The 24,983-nt window shown below is 38.0% G+C and overlaps 1 protein-coding gene across 1 annotated transcript; it reads right to left on the bottom strand.

Moving 5' to 3' along the window:
• Positions 1–5: 5 nt before the first annotated feature.
• Positions 6–24,983, bottom strand: LOC102413438 (solute carrier family 22 member 9). The gene is made up of 10 exons (XM_025286557.3): positions 24,401–24,983; positions 23,612–23,715; positions 13,970–14,124; positions 13,699–13,867; positions 12,362–12,485; positions 4,504–4,619; positions 3,621–3,835; positions 2,200–2,308; positions 1,286–1,489; positions 6–678 (listed from the first exon to the last, which is right to left on the bottom strand). The coding sequence occupies exons 1-10, from the start codon at positions 24,800–24,802 to the stop codon at positions 618–620; spliced, it is 1,659 nt and encodes a 552-aa protein (XP_025142342.3). The 5' UTR covers positions 24,803–24,983; the 3' UTR covers positions 6–617.

Genomic DNA, 24,983 nt, shown 5'->3' with positions numbered 1-24,983 from the left:
TGGAGTGAGGTAATTATTAGTCATTTATTTCCAAAGTTAGTTAATGATACTTATTACATAATCATTTATTTCCATCAGTGATTTATGCTGTTCCAATTTCCAAATTTCAAGTGTTCTACATGCCACAAGCCTATTCTGGATGTCTTTTGAGTTGTAAATGCATTTGCATTTCATTTCAGCATGTACTGCCCCAAATACTTGCACCACCTTCCCTCCATTAACTTCATTTTTTTGAATCTTGCCTATTATTAACCTGTAGATAAATTTGTAACTATTTTTCAAGTTGTTCCCCTAATAATTATTCCATCAATGACTGTGCCATTAATTGGAACAGAATCAATGGGTTTTAATGCTGTTCTGTCTCTCTATCCAGAAACATACATGTTTTATTATGATTCCTTTAAAAGCATCATGACTTTCCTCAAACTTCATATTATGATCAGTCATAGGTATTTTGTATGTAGTTATTTAGAACTGCAATTGTAAATGAGGTCCATTTTCCTATCACATGTTTTTATTTATTTGTTTTCCAAATTTTACCAATATTTGTGAATGACCCCAATTTTTCTTGTTTATCTTGCTCTTTGATTAGCAGATAGTGCCTGGAATGGAATTCCTTAAAATTGTGTCACTTTCGTGAAAGTACCTTCTGGCTTTGCTTTTCTTGAGTCTTTTCTCCTAGAGCAAATACAATGAAAACAACAAAAGAACAAGATTAAAAAACATGGAAAAGGCACCTATGCCTTAAATTCTTTAGAGAAAATGGATTGTATTGGTCTGTGACCCCTTCTCCTAAGATATATTGTCATCTTAGAGAGAGAAGGGGCTCCTGCCCTCTCTTTGGTCTCCCTCGGGGACCTGCTTCAGTGACCACGGCAGGTCACAGACCTACATACACCAGTAATCTCAGAAAGCTTACTGCCCTCACTGGGCTGAGGGCTGCCAGGGCCTGAGGGGTGAGAATCTGATGTTTAAGTCTGTGCATGTTTGTAAAACACCTTCAGGGGTTGTTTATGTTACACTAGGGCACCTAATTTTGACTTCTTCCTCACTAAACCTACTGGTGCCTACTGGTGCTGGTCTGGGTGATCCAGGGAGTCTCGGGGAAGTCTGAGGTCACTGTGAGGACGGATGAAGCTGTAGCTAAAGAGAAGGCACTGACCACCTAGAGACATCTAGATGTAAGCCTTCCCCTGGGGACAATGACCTTGTATGGTGCCTTGGCCTCCTTAACACAGACCTGTATCACATAGCAACTCTAAGCGACAAGCAGGGGTTTACTCACTCCTTTTCTACTTCCTGGATGGAGTCAGGCAGAGGCTTATTCCTGGTTTCAGGTAGAAGTGGGACAACAAGGCCACCAAGGATGGAGCAGACTCCATAGATGATCCAGGGCAGGTGGGGGGAATACACTGTTAAGATCATCAAGAGGGGAGCCAGGGCTGCCCCAATATTAGAAGCAAGTCCCAAGAATCCTGAAGCTGTTACCCTTGGAGTGAAAACAACAATACAAAAATAATCTGGTATAAATTCATACATGTAATATGAGATTTATTATTTTGCTTTGATTATGGGAGACCACATGGGGTTCCTAGGTGGAGTTAGAAGTAAAAAACCTGCCAGTGTAAGGGACTCAGGTTCAATCCCTGAGTTGGGAAGATCCCCTGGAGAAGGGCATGGCAACCCATCAGTATTCTTCCTTGGAGAATCCTGTAGACAGAGCAGCCCAGTGGACTATAGTCCATAGGGTCACAAAGAGTCAGGCATGACTGAAGCAACTTAGCACGCCTGCAGGCATGGGAGACATCACAGCAGTATTTAGATACATGAAGACTAATGAGGTATTTTTACATTGTAAAGTTTAAAAATAAAATAAAATTAAAAAAAAAATATACTCTTATTTGCTCACAAATTTTTTCAAGTGCACGTGTTTTTTAAAAAGTCTTTGTCATTTAAAAATACTCTTACCCACAGCACCTTAATGGTTCAGCAGGTTATGGGAGATGGTACATTAAAGGGCTTAACATGCCTAACAAAATTGAGATTTTGATTAAAATTTTGGCTCTAATTTTTATTATTAATACTACTATAATCAATGCTTTTGATAATGATTCAGATTAGTTTTCTTCCTTCTATAAGTCCTAATTAGCTGGGAAAGGTCTGTTTTGACTCTGCTAGAGCTTCCATGAGCTTGTGTACCTGAGAACGGTGGGCATTAGTTCATTTCCATGGGCAAAAGAACACATGAGAGTCACAGAAGAAACCGCTATTCCCAAAGTTGACACAGCCATACGCAGGGTCTGCATTTCTGGAGAAGAAGATCAGTGAGACTCAGGAAATCTGAGCTGAAGAAATCAACATCCCCCAAATTATAAGTGAAAAAGACACAGTTGGAAACATTTGCATGTGTTAAATACATGGTAGAGAAAATGCATGTAATGGAAAATGTGCAGAGACTAATAGCTGAGAAATGTGACTTATCTGTATATTACAGCCTAAATGAGAATTTAAAAACCTGAGTATTTGAATCAACTGTATCTGCATATCAGAGATCTTAGAAGTTTCCTAAAGATAGAGGGGGTGACAAAATCAAAATCCCAGAAAAGGTTTGTTTCATTTATTCTGTCCAGTGTCTCCTCTGTCTTTCATGTATAACATAGGACTATCATATGAGCAATTACTGAAAGATGTTCAGACTCATCAATATCCTTTAAAACTTGTGTGTTTACACAATATTGACATAGGGCTAGTAATGCAGTTAAGAATCATAAAAGAATGGGGCTCATGTTAATGGATAAGCTGGAAAATTGCCTGATCTAGAATAATATTTTAAGATTCAAGAATAAGGATCTGTTTTAGGGAAAATATGGACTTTGGAAACCTCTGGAAAGATGTTTCAGACAGTCAGTTTTCTATCCCATTAAAAAAAAAATGAAAGTGTTACAACGTTGGAGTGGGCTCTGTTGAAAGGCAGCACATTTGCATTGAAGCTGATATTCAAGATGGGATCCTGTATAAATGCCACTGCACTGGGAGTTACCTGCAGCATGGTGACCATCTGGCTTCCCCTATTCATTGCATATGGTCATTTAATTTAGTAACATGGATTTTAAGAGAGGCTCTTAACAGCTTAATGCATTTTCCCCTATTCTACACATCTACTATGCTTGAAGGGAAGGGATTAAAAATACCTTGGAGTCAAGATGACAACCTGGAACCAGGTTGAAGTTATGGTGACCTAATTCTGGACACATGAGTGGATACATAGAGTCAGGTAGTAAAGTGTCACTGACACTGTTGTGATAGGAAAGAGACCAGACAGAGGAAGTGGCAGTATTGTGTCGTCATATGAGATACAATTTGATTGGCCAAAGGGTAAGTGATCAATTGCTGTCCCAGGTACCAATTACCAAATACATATCAGATATGATGAAGACAACTCGTTGTCTGAACTGTCTGAACTATTTTGCAGCCACTTAATGGCAGAATCTATCCTAAATCCTCAGAATGGTTTTGGAGAATCCTTAGAACCTAGCCTTCACTTCCTACTGGCTTCAGATTCTGTCTTCAAATACCCGGGGTAAGACATTTTCTTATTTCAACCTGTGCTCTTTTCTCACCTTGAGGCACAAATGTGATGGCCAGAATGGAGATTCCAAGAAGAAACAGGAAGAGTGTCTGGCTTACTTGACGGCCCAGGTGATTCAGCGCCAAAAAAGCAACACAATTGGCTGGGAGGTTGACTGCGCCAAAAAGAACTTGGAACAGGAAAACATTGCTCCCCATATACTGGAGGTGGAGAATCAGACCAAAAAATGACATGAAGTTTGCAAATCTGTGGTGAACAAAGATGAACAACATTTACCATAAGGTTTGTCTTACAAATGATGATCCAAACTATTAACCAAGCAGCCAGCAGTTGGTTTTAAAGTATAAAAACATGATAGGTTTTAGGAAATATTTCCTCACACAGTGATGATTTTAAAACTATAAGATAGTTATATATTTGGAGCTCCTAATTATTGTTATGTTTTGGAGGAGGATTTGGAGTATTTTTGTGGAGGACACATGATGGAACCTTCCAGGGCTTTAGAGTTTTTCTGTATCTTTATCTGGGTGATGGTTGCATATTTACATATGGAAATATTCATCAGGCTATATATTCTTCTTAATTTTATGGTTTGTAATTTTACCTTAATTAAAATGAAAACAAACAAGTGAAGAGAGTTAAAGCCAACACTGTATCATGAGAATGTCTGAAGTTCTTAGCCTCTGTTTCCAGTGATGAACTTGGTAGGGTGATATGCTAAACAGAACTCTATGTTGTATACCTAGCTCTGGGTCAGTCTTTTCATAGCCCTTTGACTATTCAACACAGTAGTTATCATTATGGCTTTCTCTCTGTTTTATCTCAGATCTGTTCCCACCATGTTGCTCTTTTGATAAGGAATAGATTCATGTCATCACTATTTTAACATCTCTCACGCACTGTGTGAAGCCCACCTTACAAAGGACAGGAGACAGATCCTTTTACGCAGGTTGGGTGTGCGGAACAAGTCAAACACAGAAGATTTGGTCTGTGCTGCCTCCAGCTCCTCCTGCATGGCGGATCTCAGGACCTTTAACAACAACAAACTGTTCAGTTGTCATACAGTGGTCGGCATTGTGAGGCCCCCAACAGAGGACAAGATAGACGTCTTCCCTTTCTGTCTACTGCAAAATGTAGTCATTGAAAATGTAACGATGAGTGTAAAAGTGATATGAATAGAGAATTGCTGAGTTAAAAGGGACTGAAGGAAATTATGTAGCAACAAAAATATTTAAACACAGGATTTGAGAGGGCTGCAGGGCATTGGAAAGGGATTATATGTCAGATATGCAGATAAGAAAGGGAATCAAATCAAGCTTACTTGGATAATGGTCCAAAGCTCCATTTGTGCCAGATGGGCATGAAAGACCTGGAAACTAAGCTTGGCTATCAGCTGGCTGTCCCTTGCAGAAAACCTGTTTATCTCAGGGAAAAGAACATTTCCTGAGATTCTTTGTTTTGGTTCTTTGTTTAGTCACTTTTTGGGGAATTCCTGGCACGTTGTGCCTCCATGAATGAGATGCCTAGAGTTAAATCTGAGGATGAAATCAGGAGAGATCTTGGAGTAGAGTGATTTATATTCAGAACTGGTTATAATATGGAGTTACTTAATAGTCCTGCAATATGCTAGGTATATACCTTGAGAAATGTAATTAAATATTTATAAAACTCAATTCACATCAACAACTCAATGAACATAAATTTGAGAAACTCCAGGAGATAGTGGAGGACAGAGAAGCCTGGAGTGCCACAGTCCATGGAGTTACAAAGAGTTGGACATGACTTAGTGACCAAACAACTACAACAACAAAAAGAACAAGTAGAGGAATCAGAGTAGGAGAAGAGTAGGTGGAGAAAAATAATAGCATTTCTCTCACAAGGATTTCCAGGGCCATACATGAGGCTATAAATGTGCATATGGAATTGTATCCAATTTATCTCAGATACCTATTTATTAGTTATTCAAACAATATAGTCTTAATTCTTATCCCACCTCTACAAATGAAAAAATACCATAAAGTCCATTGGAATAATTTCATGAGGAATTCAGAGAAGTGAAAGCCCACCTTAACTGAGGGCCTACAAATGCAATAAGATCCTTTCAGTTATAACCTGAGTAGTGAAAATATTGGACTTAGGCTTTTAGAAGAGAGGAGTCAGGATTGCATCTTGGATGATAATGTAAATTTAGTTCAGTTCAGTTACTCAGTCGTGTCTGACTCTTTGCAACTCCATGGACTGCAGCAGGTCAGGCTTCCCTGTCCATTACCAACTCCTGAAGCTTGCTCAAACTCATGTCCATTAAGTTGATGATGCCATCCAACCATCTCATCCTCTGTCGTCCTTTTCTCCTCCTGCTTTTAATCTTTCCCAGGATCAGGGTCTTTTCCAAAGGGTCAGTTCTTTGCATCAGGTGGCCAAAATATTGGAGTTTCAGTTTCAGCACCAGTCCTTCCAATGACCATTCAGGACTGATTTCCTTTAGGATGGACTGGTTGGATCTCCTTGCAGTCCAAGGGACTCTCAAGAGTCTTCTCCAACACCCAGTTCAAAAGCATCAATTCTTTGGCGCTCAGCTCCCTTTATAGTCCAACTTTCACATCCATACATGACTGCTGGAAAAACTGTAACTTTGACTAGATGGATCTTTGTTGGCAAAGTGATGTCTCTGCTTTTTAATATGCTGTCTAGCTTGGTCATAGCTTTTCTTCCAAGGAGCAAGTGTCTTTTAATTTCACGGCTATAGTCACCATCTGCAGTGATTTTGGAGCCCAAGCAAATAGTCTGTCACTGCTTCCATTTTTTCCACTTATTTGCCATGAAATGATGGGACCAAATGCCATGATCTTAGTTTTCTGAATGTTGAGCTTTAAGCCAAATTTTTCACTCTCCTCTTTCACTTTCATCAGGAGGCTCTTTAGTTCTTCTTCACTTTGTGCCATAAGGGTGGTGTCATCTGCATATCTGAGTCATTGATATTTCTCCTGGCAATCTTGATCCCAGCTTGTGCTTCATCCAGCCTGGCATTTCACACGATGTACTCTGCATATAAGTTAAATAAGCAGGGTGACAATATACGGCCTTGATGTACTCCCTTCCCAATTTGGAACCAGTCCGTTGTTCCATGTCTGGTTCTAACTGTTACTCCTTTACCTGCATACAGATTTCTCAAAGGGCAGGTAAGGTGGTTTGGTATTCCCATCTCTTTCAGGATTTTCAACAGTTTGTTGTGGTCCACACAGTCAAAGGCTTTGGCAGTCAATAAAGCAGAAATAGATCTTTTCCTGGAACTCTCCTGCTTTTTCAATGATCCAGCAAATGTTGGCAATTCAATCTCCAGCCTCTTCTAAATATTCATACCACTCATAACACTATCCTGGGTTAAAATGCATGAAACAGCCCCTGTTTGAACCCTTGCCCAGTTGTGTCCTGGAATCAGTGTGAAAATTCATAAAAGCCCTTTGTTAAATTTTTAGACAGTTTGTTAAGCAGTTACCATCCTGTTGGTGGCTTCAAACTGACTATGGTGGTAATAGTCACATCACAGAAATTGATCAGCACCACAAATCTGAGACCTATGGCTTTTTTTTCTTCCTGTAACTAAAGTGTTAAACATTTTCCAGCACACCCTGGCTTGACCCCCCCTGTAAGTTCTCTGCTATCTGTAAGAGAATCGCTTTACATTTCCTGTTGTTCAGTCACTCAGTTGTGTCCTACTCTTTGTGACTCCATGGACTGCAGCACTCGAGGTTTCCCTGCCCTCCACCATTTCCCAGAGCTTGTTCAAACTCATGTCCATTGAGTCAGTGATGCCGTCCAACCATTTCATCCTCTGTCGTCCCCTTCTCCTCCTGCCTTCAATCTTTCCCAGCATCAGAGTCTTTTCTAATGAGTCTGCTCTTTGCATCAGATGGCCAAAGTAGTGGAGTTTCAGCTTCAGCATCAGTCCTTCCAATGAGTATTCAGGATTGATTTCCTTTAGGATTGACTGGTTTGATCTCCTTGCAGCCCAAGGGACTCTCAAGAGTCTTTTCCAACACCACAGTTCAAAAACATCAACTGGGTAATGGTGTATGATCTTTTTAATTGTTGAATTTGGTTTTCTAACATCTTGTTGATGATTTTTTCAGCTATACTCTTCAGGAATGTTGGCCTATATTTTTTTCTTTTCTTTTCTTATGGTATCTTTGTCTCATTTTGGTGTCAGGATCATACTGGCCTGACAAAATGAATTTAGAAGGTTTTTCCATTTCTAAAGTTTAAGAACAGAATAGACTTTAAATGAATGGATGAAAAAAGACATTCCATGAAAATAATAACCAAAATAGAGCAGGGATAGTCACCTTGTATAGATAAAATAGACTTTAATCAAAAACTGTCACAAGAGACCAAGAAGGTAATTTATAATGGCAAAAGGATCAATCTAACACAAATATATGACATATAAGCTACAAAGACTGAACTGAGAAGAACTATAAAGCCTCAATAGATGAATAACTAATAAACAGCATGAGGCAGTAATTAAAAATTCCAGAAATAAAATCTTAATATTATATAGCATTACAGATGAATTCTACCAAACATTTAAAGAATTAATATGAATCTTCTCAAACTCTTCCAAAAAATAGAAGATAGAAATCCTTATAAATTAATTTTGTCAGGCCACTATGATCCTAACAGCAAAGTGAGATAAAGAAACTATAAAGAAAGAAAAGAAAAAAAAAAAAATACAGGCCAACATTCCTGAAGAATATGGTCAAAAAAATAAGCAACAAGATGTTAGCAAACCAAATTTAACAGCATATTAAAAAGATCATACACCATTACCCAGTGGGCTTTATTCCTGGGATGCAAGGATGGTTCAGTACAAGCAAATAAATGTGATACACCAAAGTAGGAAAATGAAGACTAAAGATCATACGATTCTCACAATAAACGCTGAAAACACATTTGACAAAATTCAACACACTTCCATGGCAAAAATTCTCAACAAATTAAGTACTGAAGGAACTTCCATTAAAGGCCATGTATGAAAAGCCCACAGCTAGCATCATACTCTATGATGAAAAGCTGAAAAATTTTCCTCTAAGATCTGGAACTAGACAAGGATTGCACTTCAGTTCAACATAGAATTGGAAGTTCTGGCCAGAACAATTAGATAAGAAAAAAATAAGGCATCCAAATCAGAAAGAAAGAAGTAAAATGATCTTTTTTTTAGACAACACGATCTTATTTGTAGAAAAACCTAAACACATATCCAAAAAGTTGTTAAAAGTGAACTCAGTTAATTTGCAGGATAAAAAATTAACATATAAAATCAGTTGTGTTTCTATACACCAGCCACAAGCTATCTAAAAATAACATTAGGAAGACAGTCTTATTTGCAATATCATCAAAAACAATAAAGCATTTAGGGATAAACTTAACCAAGGAGGTGAAAGACTGGCATATTGAAAACATTGAAGAAAGAAATTAAGGCAGATACAAGAAACTTAAAAGACATCCATGCTCATGGATTAAACAAATTAGTATTGTTAAGATGTCCATACAACACAAAGCAATATGCAGATTCAATAAATCCCTGTCAAAATCCCATTGACATTCTCTACAGAAATAGAAAAAAAACCCCTAAAATTCATATGGAAATACAGAAGACCCCGCTGACAGTCAAAGCATTTTTGAACAGAAACAAAGCTGGAAGCATCACATATTCTTGTTTCAAAATATATAACAAAGCCACAGTTATCAAGAGAATGATACTGGCATAAAGACATATAGACCAATAGAACAGAATAGAGAGCCCAGCAATAGACTCATGCATATACAGACAATTGATTTCTGACAATTGTGCCAAGAATTCACAATGGGGACAAGATTGTCTTTAATAAATGGTGTTTATTAAAATTGGATATCTACATGCAAAAAATGAAATTGGAAACTTACCTTACACTATGCACCTGTGGGTGATTCATGTCAATGTACGGCAAAAGCCACCACAATATTGTGAAGAAATTATCCTCCAATTAAAATAAAGTAAGTTAAGAAAATAAAAAATCAATGTAAATAGATTAAAGACTAAAAACCTAAAGTATAAAATTGCTAAAGGAAATATAGGAGAGAAGCTTGTTGACATTGGTCTTGGCAATGATTTTTTGGTTCTGACACCAAAAGCACAGATAATAAGCAAAAATAGACAAATGGTACTATATCAAACTGAAAAGCCTTTACACAGCTAGGAAATAATTGACAAAATTAAAAAGCACCTGCAGACTGGAAGCAAATATTTGTGAGCCATGTGTCTTATAGAGGGTTAATATCCAGAATATATAGGAAACTCCTACAACTCAGTAGTGAAAAACCCAAATAATTCAATTAAAGTTCTGTCTAGTCAAAGCTATGGTTTTTCCAGTAGTCATGTCTGGATGTGAGAGTTGCATTATAAAGAAGGCTGAACAATGAATAACTAATGCTTTAGAAGATGCTGGATATATGGTAAAACCAATACAACATTGTAAAGTTAAAAAATAAAATAAAATAAAAAAGATGCTGGAGATGACTCTTGATGAGTCCCTTGGACAGTAAGGAGATCAAACTAGTCAACCCTAAAGGAAATCAACCCTAAATTTTCATTGGAAGGACTGATGCTGAAGCTCCAATACGTTGGCCACCTGATGTGAACAGCCGACTCATTGGAAAAGACCCTGATGCTGGAAAAGATTGAAAGCAGGAGGACAAGGGTACGGCAGAGGATGAGATGGTTGGATGGCATCACCAACTCAATGGGCATGAGTTTGAGCAAACTCCAGGAGATAGTGAAGGACAGGGGAGCCTGGCCTGCTGCAGTCAATGGGCTCGAAAAGAGCTGGACATGACTTTGCAACTGAGTGACAACAAAAAATGGGCATACAAACTAAATAGACATTTCTGCAAAGACCACATACAAATGGCCAACAGGTACATTAAAAAGTGCTTGACATCACTAATTGTTAGGGAAAGGCAAATCAAAATTACGAGTTACCACTGCACATCAGTTAGAATGGTTATTATAAAAAAAGTAATAAGTATTGGTGAAGATGTGGCGAACAGGGTACCCTTGTACACTGTTGCTGGGAATGTGAAATGCTGTGGCCACTATGGAAACAGTAGGGAGGTTCCTCAAAAAATTGAGACCAAAACTAGCATATTATCCTGTAATCCTTCTTCTGGATATACATTCAGAGGAATTGAAATCAGGATCTTGAAGAGATATCTGCCCTCATATGTTCATTGGATCATTATTCCCAATAGCTAAGATATGGAAACAAATGTCCATTCATGGATGAATAGAAAAGGAACGTGCCATCTATATATATATGCAAAATGGTATATTATTCAGCAATAAAAGTAAAGAAATTTTGCCATTTGCCACAGTGCGATTAACCTAGAGGATATTAAGCTACAAAAAATAAGCCATGTGCAAAAGAACAAATACTACAAGATACCACTTATACAAGGAATCTAAAATAGTCAAACTCAAAGAAGCAGAGAGTTTCTGAATAGTGCTTGCCAGGTGCTGGGGGATGTGAGAAATGGGACAATATTTATCATAGAGTACAAAGTTTAAGTTGAGCAAGATAAATCAATCCTAAAGGAATCTATAGCATTGTGTCTAGGGTTATAATACTGTACTGTGCACTCAAAATTTGCTGTGGTGGGAGGTCTTATATTGTGTTATCACAAAAAATAATAAATAAAGAAGGACAGAGAAAGTTTTAGGAGATAATGGATATGTTTATTGTATAAACTGTGGTGATGATATTCAGATGTATACTAACTTGCAAATCCATCAAATTGTACATTAAATAGGTACAGCTCTTTGTATGTTAAAACCTCAATAAAGTGATTTCAAAAAATTCATCAGATGTGCCAATGAGTGAACTTGCAGACATGTTTTATTGTTCTTGTTTGACTGTCTAGCCCCTAACCTTCTCTTTTTCCTATTAACAAGGGCAGATGATTTCTCCTTGTCTCTATTAGCATTCTTTCCATTCTCTTATCATTGCAAACAAAAAAAAGTTAATAATGGGCTTCCCTCATAACTCAGTTGGTAAAGAATCCACCTGCAATGCAGGAGACCCTGGTTCAATTCCTGGGTTGGGAAGATCTGCTGGAGAAGGGATAGACTACCAACTCCAGTATTCTTGGGCTTCCCCGGTGGCTCAGCTGGTAAAGAATCTGCCTGCAATGTGGAAGACCTGGCTTCAGTCCCTGGGTTGGGAAGATCCCCTGGAGAAAGGCAAGACTATCCACTCCAGAATTCTGGCCTGAAGAATTCCAGGGACTGTACAGTCCGTGGGGTCGCAAAGAGTTGGATACGACTGTTTTTCACTTTCACATGCTCTTTTCTGCATGGTCACTAAGCTGCCCTTCTACCTGACTTACCATCTTGACAAAAAAGCCATTGGAATGTTAATTGGAAAGAAATGGATTAGGTTGTTTGTTTGTTTGTTTGTTTTTTACTTTCTCTAACACAAAGGGTGACCAATACACAGTCTTTACAATCATACATACTAAGTGCTTTCTGTCTCTGTTGAGTGAAATATCTGTGTTCAGTCCCTTCCCCATCATCATGCTCTCTCTTAATATTCACTCAAACAATGTGGGCAGCTATTGAAGACGAGGACAATGAGCTAAGTAGACCCCAACCACACCTATATTCCCACCCTTTATTCACTTGGACACCGACTAGGGTGTATGTCAGGTCACGTCTTCCCAATCCCCTCTCCTGTTCACCTCCATGGTTAGGGCGTCTCCAGCATTCTTCCTTCCATTCCTGTGGGCAGCTTTCTTAAGTTCCCTTAAGCCCTCCTCGGGTCTGTTGGTGATAATCAGCCACCGAGCAGACTCTGCCAGCCACCTGATCAAAGAAGAGAACAGAGGTGCAACCAACTCTCATTTCCTCATTTTTTCACATACCTTTTTTTTCCTGAAATACCTTTCCCCTTCCATCTAATACCTACCTCTTGTTTTGTTACACCAGAAAATATAATGTATATTCTCTTGTACCATAACTAGCGGCTTCCCTGATAGTTCAGTTGATAAAGAACCCACCTGCAATGCAGGACAGCCCGGTTTGATTCCTGGGTTGAGAAGATCCTCTGGATAGACTACCCACTCCAGGATTCTTGGGCTTCCCTTGAGGTTCAGCTGGTAAAGAATCCACCTGCAATTCGGGAGACCTGTGTTCAATCCCTGGGTTGGGAAGATCCCCTGGAGAAGGAAAAGACTATCCACTCCAGTATTCTGGCCTGGAGAATTCCATGGACTGTATAGTCCATGGAGTCTCAAAGAGTCAGACATGACTGAGCGACTTTCACTTTCACCATAACTAGGAAACGCTGCATGCAGACACGTTTACTGCCAGAATATAGACTTGGAGTCATAGTGTTCCCTTCCTATGATTCAGAGGGATAGTATCAGTTTTAGCAAATAAAATAGTGTGTTTAGTTAAATTTGAATTTAGATTAACAGTGAATACGAGTAAACCTTGAGTACCACTACGTCCCATGCTGTATTTTGTGCATACACTAAAAAGTATTTGCTGTTTATTTGAAATTTTACTTTAACGAGACGCTGTATTTTTATCAGGTTAGTAAATAAAAATACAGAAAAGTATTGAAAGTGTTAGATTTCAGTTGTGCCCAACTCTTTGCGACCTTTGGACTGTAGCCCTCCAGGCTCCTCTGTCCATGAAATTCTCCAGGCAAAAATATTGGAGTGGGTAGCCATTCCCTTCTCCAGGGGATATTCCTGTTCTAGGGATCAAACCTGGGTCTCTTGCATTGCAGGCAGATTATTTACCATCTGAGCCACCAGGGAATCACTCAGGCTCCATTCAGTATTTGGGGTTACTATATAAAAATTTTGTGTTTTATCTAAAATTCACATTTACCTGAATGTCCTTGATATTATCTTGTAACACTAACTGTTCTACTTCTTTAATTGTACACAGGGCACAAGTTAGTTAAGCATGTGTTCAAATATTGACTAAAACCAATCAGAATTCTTGCATCCTCACTCCATGTACCTTGCATCTAGGGTCTTCTCAGATAAAGAAAGAAATTTTATACCTTGAGGAAAGAAAGAAGACAAATAATGGTACAGAAAACACCAGCTGAAGGGTGTGCCAGTCTCGAATGGCAAAAGCGAGTCCTCCCAGGATGATCTGGCCCAAGCAAGCGGCACAGATCGACAGGGTCATTCCCATGACTTGGAATCGGGGCACTGTCCATTCTACAACTGAAAGAAAACACAAGCAGGCTCTTGACTTCAGACAAAGTTAGAATTCAAAAGTCAAATTGAAGGCTTGGAAAATGTCAAAGACCCAAAGTTTTGACTTACTAAGAACAGTACAATTTGTCAGGATGCTCATGGTAGAAAACCCAGCCAAGAAGCGTAGTGAGCAGTAAATGAGGTAGGTGGGAGCAAAGGCTGCGCTGGTGTCAGTAATGGCAAGCTGGAGCAAACAGCATCTGAAAATTAACCTCCTCCCAAACCTGAGAAATGGAAACAGGTTAGATACAGTAGTAGTAACAACAGTATAGTAGAAATGAAAAAAAAAATAAAAAGAATACACACTTTGAAACTTAGGGGATGTTTTCTAATTTTCTTATTTTTATTTTCTTTTTTAAAAATTTCTGCTTTTCTTCCTCCTACCTTGTTTTTTTTTATTAAATTAAATGTATTTATTTTAATTGGAGGCTAATTACTTTACAATATTGTGGTGGTTTTTGCCATACATTGACATGAATCAGCCATGGATGTACATGTGTCTCACCATCCTGAACCCCCTCCCACCTCCCTCCCCACCCCATCTCTCTGGGTTGTCCCAGAGCACCAGCTTTGAGTGCCCTGCTTCATGCATCAAACACACTGGTCATCTATTTTACATATGGTAATATACATGTTTCAATGCTATTCTCTTAAATTATCCCACCTTTGTCTTCTCCCACAGAGTCCAAAAGTCTGTTCTTTATATCTGTGTCTCTTTTGCAGTCTTGTATATAGGGTCGTCATTACCATCTTTTTAAATTCCATATATATGCGCTAATATACTGCATTGGTGTTTCCCTTTCTGGCTTACTTCACTCTGAGTAATAGGCTCCAGTTTCATCCACCTCAATAGAACTGACTCAAATGTGTTCTTTTTTATAGCTGAGCAATATTCCATTGAGTATATGTACCACAACTTCCTTATCCATTTGTCTGCCGATGGACATCTAGGTTGCTTCCATGTCCTAGCTTTGTAAACAGTGCTGCAATGAAATTTTGTTGAGATATAATTGAAATACAGCACCGGACAAGTTTAAGGTATACAGGATAATGATTTGCCTCATGTCATGAAATGATTATCACAATAAATTTAGTGAACATTCATCATCCCCTATAGATGCAAATTTAAAGAAAGGGAAAAATTTTTTTCTGTGTGATGAGAACTCAGGATTTATTGTCTTAACAGCTTTCATATATAACATGCAGCCATGTTAATTATATTCATCATGTTATACATTGCATCCCTAGTACTTATAACTGAAAGTTTCTACCTTTTGACTGCTTTCATCCAATTTCCCCTCTTCTCATGTCTGCCTCTGGTAATAAAGTTTTCTGTGAGTTTGTTTGCTTTTGGAGTCTAACTGACCTACAATACTAGGTTAGTTCCTATTACACAACATAGTGATTCAGTATTTCTATACATATCAAAATGATCACCATGGTAAGACAAGTTTGTCACCATACAAAGATATTACATAGTTAATGACTGTGCTCCCCACACTGTACATTTCATATCCTTGACTCATTTATTGCACACCTGGAAGTTTAAACCTCTTAGTCTCCCTCATCATTTTTTCCCCCACACCCCTGTCCCTCTAGAACCACCTGATTGTTCTCTTTATCCATAACTGTTTCTGTTTTGTTCATCGTTTTCTTTTTATATTCTACATATTAGTGAAGTTGGCATTTGGCTTTGTCTGAATTGTTTCACTCAGCATAATACCCACTAGGTCCATCCATGTTGCCACAAATGGCAAGATACCATTCTTTTTCATGGCTGAGCAATATTCCATTTTAGGGCTTCCCAGGTGGCACAGTGGTAAAGAATCTGCCTGCCAATGCAGAAGCTGCAAGAGATGTGGGTTTGATTCCTGGGTTGGGAAGATCTCCTGGAGCAGGAAAAGGTAACCCATTCCAGTATTATTACCTGGAAAATTCCATGGACAGAGGCCTGGAGAGCTACAGTCCATGGGTTTGCAAAGAGTCAGACATGTTTTCTCAATACTGGTTCCTGAGGAGGGCCATCTATTTCCATTGTATATTCTTTAATTGCCCATAGACATGTGATGAGTTTGTTTCTGGGCTTTCTATTGGGTCCTATTGATCTGTGTGTCTGGTTTTGAGCTCGTATAAAACTTTGATTACTGTACCTTTGTAGTATAGTTTGTTTTATTTATTTATTTATTATTACTTTTTTTTTTTACTTTACAATATTGTATTGGTTTTGCCATACATCAACATGGTCCACCACAGGTGTACATGTGTAGTGTAGTTTGAAATCAGAAAGCATGATACTCCAGAATTGCTCTTCTTTCTCAGGATAGCTTTGGCTGTTGGGGGGTCTTTCATGCTTCCATATAAGTTTTAGAATTATTTATTCTAGTTCTGTGAGAAATAACTTTGGTAATTTGATAGGGAGTGCATTGATTTTGGGCATCACCTTGGGCAGTATGTTCATTTTAGCAATATTTATTCTCTAATCCTTGAGGACAGTTTATCTTTCCTCTTTTGTTGTTGTTTTCCATTTCTTTCATCAATGACTAATAGTTTTCCAAGTACAGATATTGTACCCCTTCATTTGGGCTTATTCTTAGGATTTTTATTCTTTTTGATGCAACTGTAAATGGGATTGTTTTCTTAATTTTTCTTTCTGATTGTTAGTGTATACATTATTAGTATATAGAAATATAACAGATTTCTGTAAATTAATTTTATATCCTGCTGCTGCTGCTGCTGCTGCTAAGTCGCTTCAGTTATTTCCGACTCTGTGCGACCCCATAGATGGCAGCCCACCAGGCTCCCCTGTCCCTGGGATTCTCCAAGCAAGAACACTGGAGTGGGTTTGCCATTTCCTTCTCCAATGCATGAAAGTGAAAAGTGAAAGTGAAGTCATTCAGTCGTGTCCGACTCTTCACGACCCCATGGACTGCAGCCTACCAGGCTCCTCCATCCATGGGATTTTCCAGGCAAGAGTACTGGAGGGGGATGCCATTGCCGTCTCCTTATATCCTGCAACTTTGCCAAATTCATTGATGGGTTCTAGTAGCTTTTTGGTAGCATCTTTAGGATTTTCTGTTTATGGTGTCATATTATTTAAAAACAGTGACAGTTTTACTTATTCCTTTACAATTTGGATTCCTTTTCTTTTTTTTTTTTTAAATTTGATTGTTGTGGCTAGGACTTCCAGTACTATGTAAATAAAAGTGAATAAAAGAGGTGAAGGAGGGTGTCCTTGTCTTGATTCTAATATTACTGGAAATGCTATCAATTTTTCACCATTGAGTATGATGTTAGTTAACTGTGGGCTTGTCACATATGGCCTTTAGTGTGTTGAGATATGTAACTTCTTTGTTGAGAGCTTTTATCATAAATAAATGTTGAATTTTTTCAAGGTTTTTCTGCATCTATCAAGATGATCATATGATTTTCATTCTTCAGTTTGTTAATGTGTTTTATTACACTGATTGATTTGCAGATACTGAACAACTGTTGCATCCCTACCCTGGGATAAATTCCACTTGACCATGGTGTATGATCCTTTTAATGTATTATTGATTTTTTTGCTCTGATATTTATTATTTTTTTCTTTCTGCTAACTTTGAGTTTTGTTTGTTCTTCTTTTTAGTTCTTGAGGTGTAAGGTTTGGTTATTATTTGAGATTTTTCTTGTTTTCTGAGGTAGACTTGTATAAATTTCCTCTTGGTACTGCTTTTGCTGATTCCCATAGATTTTGGACTGCTGTGTTTTCAGTTTCACTTGTCTCTAGGTATTTTTTTTTTAATTTCTTCTTTGATTTACTCAGTGAACCATTAGTTGCTTAGTGGCCTTTGTTTAACCTCAATATCCTTGTGTTTTTGGCAGTTTTTTTTCTTATAGTGGATTTCCAGTCTCGTAGTATTGTGGTCAAAAAAGATGCCTGATAGGATTTCAATTTTTTAAAATTTACTAACACTGGTTTTGTAACTTCTCATATGACTTATCCTGGATAATGTTACATGTGTACTTGAAAAGAATGTGTATTCTGTTTTTTGATGAGCTAATCTATATATACATATGTGTATATATATATTAAGACCATCTGGTTTAATGTGCCATTTAATGCTGTTACTGATTTTCTGTCTGGATGATCTCTCCATTGGTATAATCAAGGTGCCGAAGTCCCCTATTATTACTGTGTCATTTCAATTTCTCCCTTTATGTCTGTTAATATTTGCTTTACGTATTTAGGTGCTCCTAATTTGGTGTTTTTTAAAAAACTTAATTTTTTAGAGGAGTTTTAGGTTGACTGCAACAATGAAAGGAAGATACAGAGATTTCTCAATATACCCTGCCCCTACTCATGCAGTGTCCCTACCTGTTTGTACCAATGGACACATTTGATGCAACTAATGAACCTACAATGATATGTCATTATTTTCCAAGGTTCATTAGGAATACATTAAGATGCACTCTTGCTATTGTACATTCTATGGGTTTTGACAAATACGTAATGACATGTGCCCACTGTTACAGTGTCATAAAGAGTAGTTTCACTGCCCTAAAATACCTCTGTGTTCTGCCTGTTCTTTTATTTTCCTCCTGTGCGTGCTGTGTGCTTGGTTGCTCAGTCGTGTCTGACTCTGAGACCCCATGGACTGTAGCCTGCCAGGCTCCTCTGTTCATGGGGACTCTCCAGGCAAGAATACTGGAGTGGGTTGCCATGCCTTCCTCCAGTGGATCTTGCCAACCCAGGGATCGAGCTCAGGTCTCCCACATTGCAGGCAGTCTCTTTACCATTTGAGCCACCAGGGAAGCCCTATTTTCCTCCTATCTACCACTTATCATTTTGCTGTTTCCATAGTTTTATCTTTTCCAGAATGTTATGTAGTTGGAATCATACAGTATGTAGACTTTCCAGATTAGGTTCTTTCACTTTGCAGTGTATCTCTAAAGTTCTTCCATATCTTTTCATGGCTTGATAGTTCATTTCCTTTTAGCATTGAATAAGATCCTATGGCTTGATGTACCACAATTTGCTAAAATAAATGCATTTATTCATGCTTTCATCTTCTAAGTTTTGGCTTAGGAGATATGAATAAAGCTGCTATGAACATCCCTGGGTAGGTTTTGTGTGGACATAACTTTTTAGCTCCTTGGTAATTACCAAGGAGTATGATTCCTAGATTATTTGACAAGAATGTGCTCAATTTTGTAAGAAACTGTCAACATGTTTTCAAAAGTGGCTATATTATTTTACATTCCCATCAGCAATGAATAAGAGAGAGTGCCTGCTGCTCTACATCTTTGCATTTGATGTGTATCTATCTATCTATATTATATATATATATACTAGGTATGTAGTAGTATATCATTGTTTTAGTTTGTGTTTCCCTAAAGACATATGCTGTGGAGCATCTTTTCATATGTTTATTTGCCATCTGTACAACTTCTTTGGAGATGTTTTTCAAATTTTCTGACTATATTATATATATTTTTAATTTAAATTTATTTATTTTAATTGGAGGCTAATTACTTTACAATACTGTATTGGTTTTCCATACATCAACATGAATCCGCCACGGGTGTACACATGTTCCCCATCCTGAATCCCCCTCCCACCTCCCACCCCGTACCATCCCTCTGGGTCATCCTAGTGTACCAGCCCCAAGCATCCTGTATCCTGCATCAAACCCAGACTGGTGATTTGTTTCTTATATGATATTATACATGTTTCAATGCCATTCTCCCAAATCATCCCACCCTCTCCCTCTCCCACAGAGTCCAGAAGACTGTTCTATACATCTGTGTCTCTTTTGCTGTCTCGCATACAGGGTTATCATTACCATCTTTCTAAATTCCATGTATATGTGTTAGTATACTGTATTGGTGTTTTTCTTTCTGGCTTACTTCACTCTGTATAATAGGCTCCAGTTTCACCCACCTCATTAGAACTGATTCAAATGTATTCTTTTTAAGGGCTGAGTAATACTCCATTGTGTATATGTACCACCACTTTCTTATCCATTCATCTGCTGATGGACATCTAGGTTGCTTCCATGTCCTGGCTATTATAAACAGTGCTGCGATGAACATTGGGGTACACGTGTCTCTTTCAATTCTGGCTTCCTTGGTGTGTATGCCCAGCAGTGGGATTGCTGGGTCATAAGGCAGTTCTATTTCCAGTTTTTTAAGGAATCTCCACACTGTTCTTCATAGTAGCTGTACTAGTTTGCATTCCCACCAACAGTGTAAGAGGGTTCCCTTTTCTCCACACCCTCTCCAGCATTTATTGCTTGTAGACGTTTGGATTGCAGCCATTCTGACTGGTGTGAAATGGTACCTCATTGTGATTTTGATTTGCATTTCTCTGATAGTGAGTGATGTTGAGCATCTTTTCATGTGTTTGTTAGCTATCTGTATGTCTTCTTTGGAGAAATGTCTATTTAGTTCTTTGGCCCCCTTTTTGATTGGGTCGTTTATTTGTCTGGAATTGAGCTGCAGGAGTTTCTTGTATATTTTTGAGATTAGTTGTTTGTCAGTTGCTTCATTTGCTATTATTTTCTCCCATTCTGAAGGCTGTCTTTTCACCTTGCTTATAGTTTCTTTTGTTGTGCAGAAGTTTTTAATTTTAATTAGGTCCCATTTGTTTATTTTTGCTTTTATTTCCAATATTCTGGGAGGTGGGTCATATTTTAATTAGAATGTTCATTTTTCTTTTTTTAAGAGTTCTTTGTTTACATATGGCTATGGCTGATTCATGTTGATATATGGCAGAAATCAACACAATGTTGTAAAGCAACCATCCTCCAATTAAAAACAGATAAATAAATTTCAAAAAGAGTTCTTTGTGTATTTTGGTTAACGATTCTTTTTCAGGTGTCTTTTGCAAGTATATTTTCCCAGTTTGTGGTTTGTCTTCTCATTCTTTTGGTTATATTTCTTTTTGTGCTGTGTGTGCTAAGTCACTCAGTCATGTCTGACTCTTTGCGATCCCATGGACTGTAGCCCTCCAGATTCCTCTGTCCATGGGGATTCTCTAGGCAAGAACACTGGAGTGGGTTGCCATGCCCTTCTCTAAGGGATCTTCCCAACCCAGGGATTGAACCCAGGTCTCCCACACTGCAAGTGGTTCTTTACCATCTGAGCCACTAGGGAAGCCTCATATTTCTTTTTAGTTGTAGTATAATACATAAAATATGATTGGCTATTTTAACCACTTTTGATTACATAGGTCACTCACTGGTATTACATTCATGATGTTAGGCAACCATCATCACTCTCTACTGCCAAAACTTTTCAAAATCCTCAGGAGAAACTTTGTACCCATTAAGCAATAACTCCTCATTCCTTTTTCTTCCCAGCTTCTGGTATCTCTAATCTGCATAATGAATTTTCCTAGTCTATATATTTTAGGTAAGTGGGATCATAAGCATTTGTTATATTTTGTCTGTCATTTTAGTTTACATGTTTTCATGGTCCTACAAGTTTTAGGATGATATACAGAACTTTATTTCTTTTTATGGCTGTACATATCACATTTTACCCATTTATCTGTTGATGGATATGTGTAGTTTTCACCTTTTGGCTATTGTGAATAATGTTGCAATGACATTGTTTTATAAGCTATTTGTTTGAGTCCCTGTTTTCAACTCTTCTGATTTTATACCAAGCAATGAAATTGTTAGGTCATGTGGTTTCTCTAAATTTAATTTTTTGAAGACGCCAAAAGTATTTGTCATAGTGGTGGTACCAATTTACCTCCCCATCAACAATGTACAAGATTCCAGTTTTTCTACGTCCTTGTGAAAGCATGCTATTTTCCATTTTTTTGGATTATAACAATCCTAGTACATGTGAAGTGGCATTTTATTGTGGTTTGACTTATAGTTTTAAAATGACATCATGTTGAGCATCTTTTTATATGCTTATGCCCTATATATATAACTTTATAAAAGAAATGTATATTCAAGTCTTTTGCTTATTTAAAAATTGAGTTCCTTGTCTTTTTGTTGTTGAGTTGTAAGATATATAGTCTTATCCAGTTTTTATATAGTCTGGATATTAAACCCTATTCCATTGGTCTATTCACCTATCTTTATTCTTTATATATGATTTACAAATATTTTCTCCCATTAGACACGTTATCTTTTCACTTTATGGATAATACCCTTTGATGTGCTGAAGTTTTTAATTTTGATGAAAGCCCACCTATTTATATCTTCTTTTGTTACTCACACTTTTAATGTTATATCTAAGAATCCATTGTCAAACCCAAAGTCAAGAAGATTTACCCCTGTTTTCTTCTAAGAGTTTTATGGTTTTAGTTCTTTTATTAAAGTTGCGAATCCATTTTGTGTTAATATTTGCTTGGTTTTAGGTTTACTTGCATCTTTCGCATGTGTATGTCTAATTGGCACTGCTCTGTTTGTTGAACAGGGCGTATTTTACCCATTAAACGGGCTTGAAACTTTTTCAAAAATCAGTCAGCATAGATATATTGTTTAATTTTTATTTCTGCAAGGTAAACAGTTCTGTGTAATTGAGCTGTTAGAAATGAACTCTCCAACTCTGAACACTTTTATACACTATGTATAATCTAACAGTTCTGTATTACTGAATGGATCAATGGAATAGGGCTTCATATCCAGACTTCCCTTGTGGCTCAGCTGGTAATGAATCTGCCCGCAATGTGGGAGACCTGGGTTCAATCCCTTGGTTGGGAAGATCCCCTGGAGAAGGGAAAGTCTACCCACTCCAGTATTCTGGCCTGGAGAATTCCATGGATTACACAGTCCATGGGGTGCAAAGAGTCAAACATGACTGAGCGACTTTCACCTTCACTTTCATATGTGTTACAGAACTATTAGAAATGAACACTGTGACTCTGAACACTTTTATAAGGTACCTTTTTAAATAAGGTATCTTACCTTTAAAAAAAAAAAAGATCATACACTCAGAATTCATGATTTTCAGCTGAGATAATAGATGACATTACGCTAGTAGATGGTAAGGAGCACCTTAATTCCCCATACCCTTTAGAGAAGACAGACTTGGGTGCTTGGTGGAATTGGTTGGGTTGTCTGATTCAGAAGTGTACTGTCAGGTACAGGATACTTCCATTTCTAAGACCACAGATTGTGACAGAAGTTGTCATTAGATTAATTCCCCTACAAGGTTGAAATTTTTATGTTTACTGTAGTGTTTTAGAAAAATAAAAATCAAGGCCACTGAAATATTTTTTTTATACACCACCAAGATACAATGCTATGTATAACACAGGTTTCATAGGAATGTCTACCAGCATATTTGAGAAATAAGGACATGATAACCATACTCTAAAAATCCACAAGCATGCAGATAAGAGAGGTTAGGAGGGACTGAACACAGGTTGAATCTCAGGACGTGAAACATGTTCCTCTCTGTTCCCATAGGAACCTCTTTTCTTAATCTTTATAAGCTATGATGTGGCACCTCTGCTCCAAACCTCATCCTAAAACTGCTCCCATGTCTGATGGAGATGCTGTTTCTGTATCCCATATGCAATGCTCACAGCTGATAAAATAGCACTTACCACACTGACAGCAATTCTCCATTTGTGTGTGTTTCTAGATCCCTGGGGACTAAGGAAGCCCCAGGACAGTGTAATTTGCAATAAATGTTTCTTAATGGAAGAATACTTATGAGTTCTTGAAAATACCTGAGTAAAGACAGCTGTGATTCAGAGACACTCACCTGTCTGATAAATGGCCATATACGATGCTTCCCACCAGCATTCCAGCCATGAATAAGAATTTGGCCATTGATTTTAGTGACTGAGATTCACATACCAGGTCCCACTGGAAGAGAAAGAAAGCAGCAAAGGAGAGCTCCACGATTTATAACCTCTCAGTGGAAACCTGATTGAAGCAGTTTAAACAATTCACATGGTTGTTTATTCTATCCCCTTTTCCCTCTCCAGCTTCCTTTTTTACATTAGCTGATTTTTACTATTCAAGTCTCAGCTTAAATATAACTTCTTTTAGGAAGCCTTCTCTAAAACTGTTAGATTTAACAATGCCTTGTTTTGTTCCATATTAAGTGGTCCTCAATCTTGGCCATAGTGTGCAATATTTGAGGGCCTTAAAAAGTTTCCTGATGCCAGAATTTCATCACAGATCTTCTTATATGGCTGCTTTAGGATACAGTGCTTGGAGGTTTCCATCAATATCTCTGATATTTCTAATTTACAAGCAAGGCTGAACATTAATGATCTTTTAAACACATCACATAAATTACTTTCTTAACCTTTGGTCTTTCTAACAATAAAAGCCATATAATAGCAAGGTCACATCTGTTTTTGAGTTCATTAAACTTATTAAATATATAGGTGTTTGGCATTCAATAAAGAAGTAATTAATATTTGCTGAAAGATTGAAGAATGAGCACCTAATAGTGACTAAAAAGGCTAGAAACTTATTCGTTACTCAGTTACCCTTAAAGACTCAGACCATATGCTCACAAGACATAAATGAGGCCTCTTACCTCAGTCACGATAGTGGAGGTGAAGATGCTTTGGTCATATACCCAGCCGTCCACACAGGGCTCTGTGTCCAGGTCAGTCATGTTGGGGAAGGTCCTGTTCAGGTTAAGGAGCTGCCACTGGGGGCGGCTGAAGCGACGACACTTCTCTGGCCTCAGGTTTGAGTCCAGTGGGATGGAGATTCTCAGGAGGGCATCAGGGCTGAGGGTCCCAGTGTCGTTAGCAGAGTCAGTGTCATTGTTGAGAATGTGGACCCAGCATTGATGACCAGGGACAGCTGCAGTGAAGTTCTCCAGTAGGATATGAGGGTAGGTGATGAGGCTGGAGATACAAAGTAAAAACATCTGAAGGATCTGGAATCGCCCCAGGCCTCCAACGTGACCCAGGAGGTCCTGAAAGGCCATCGAGGCTGAGCAGTGATCCCCAAGAGGAAGCAAAATGACTATTTAGAGGAGTTCAAAGAGAGGAAAACTTTCACTATGTCACACACTAAGTGTGTATTGATCCTGATCTCAATGTTAGCTCAGTGGGTCCTGGGTCACCTCCACAGTAAGGGCATGGAAGCCAGTTCCCCAGCTTGTTTGG

This window comes from Bubalus bubalis, chromosome 5 (assembly GCF_019923935.1).
Source record: "Bubalus bubalis isolate 160015118507 breed Murrah chromosome 5, NDDB_SH_1, whole genome shotgun sequence".
In the NCBI taxonomy this organism is placed as follows: Eukaryota; Metazoa; Chordata; class Mammalia; order Artiodactyla; family Bovidae; genus Bubalus; species Bubalus bubalis.
The sequence above is the reverse complement of the archived record's forward strand: the minus strand, read 5'-3'. Positions and strand labels throughout refer to the sequence as shown.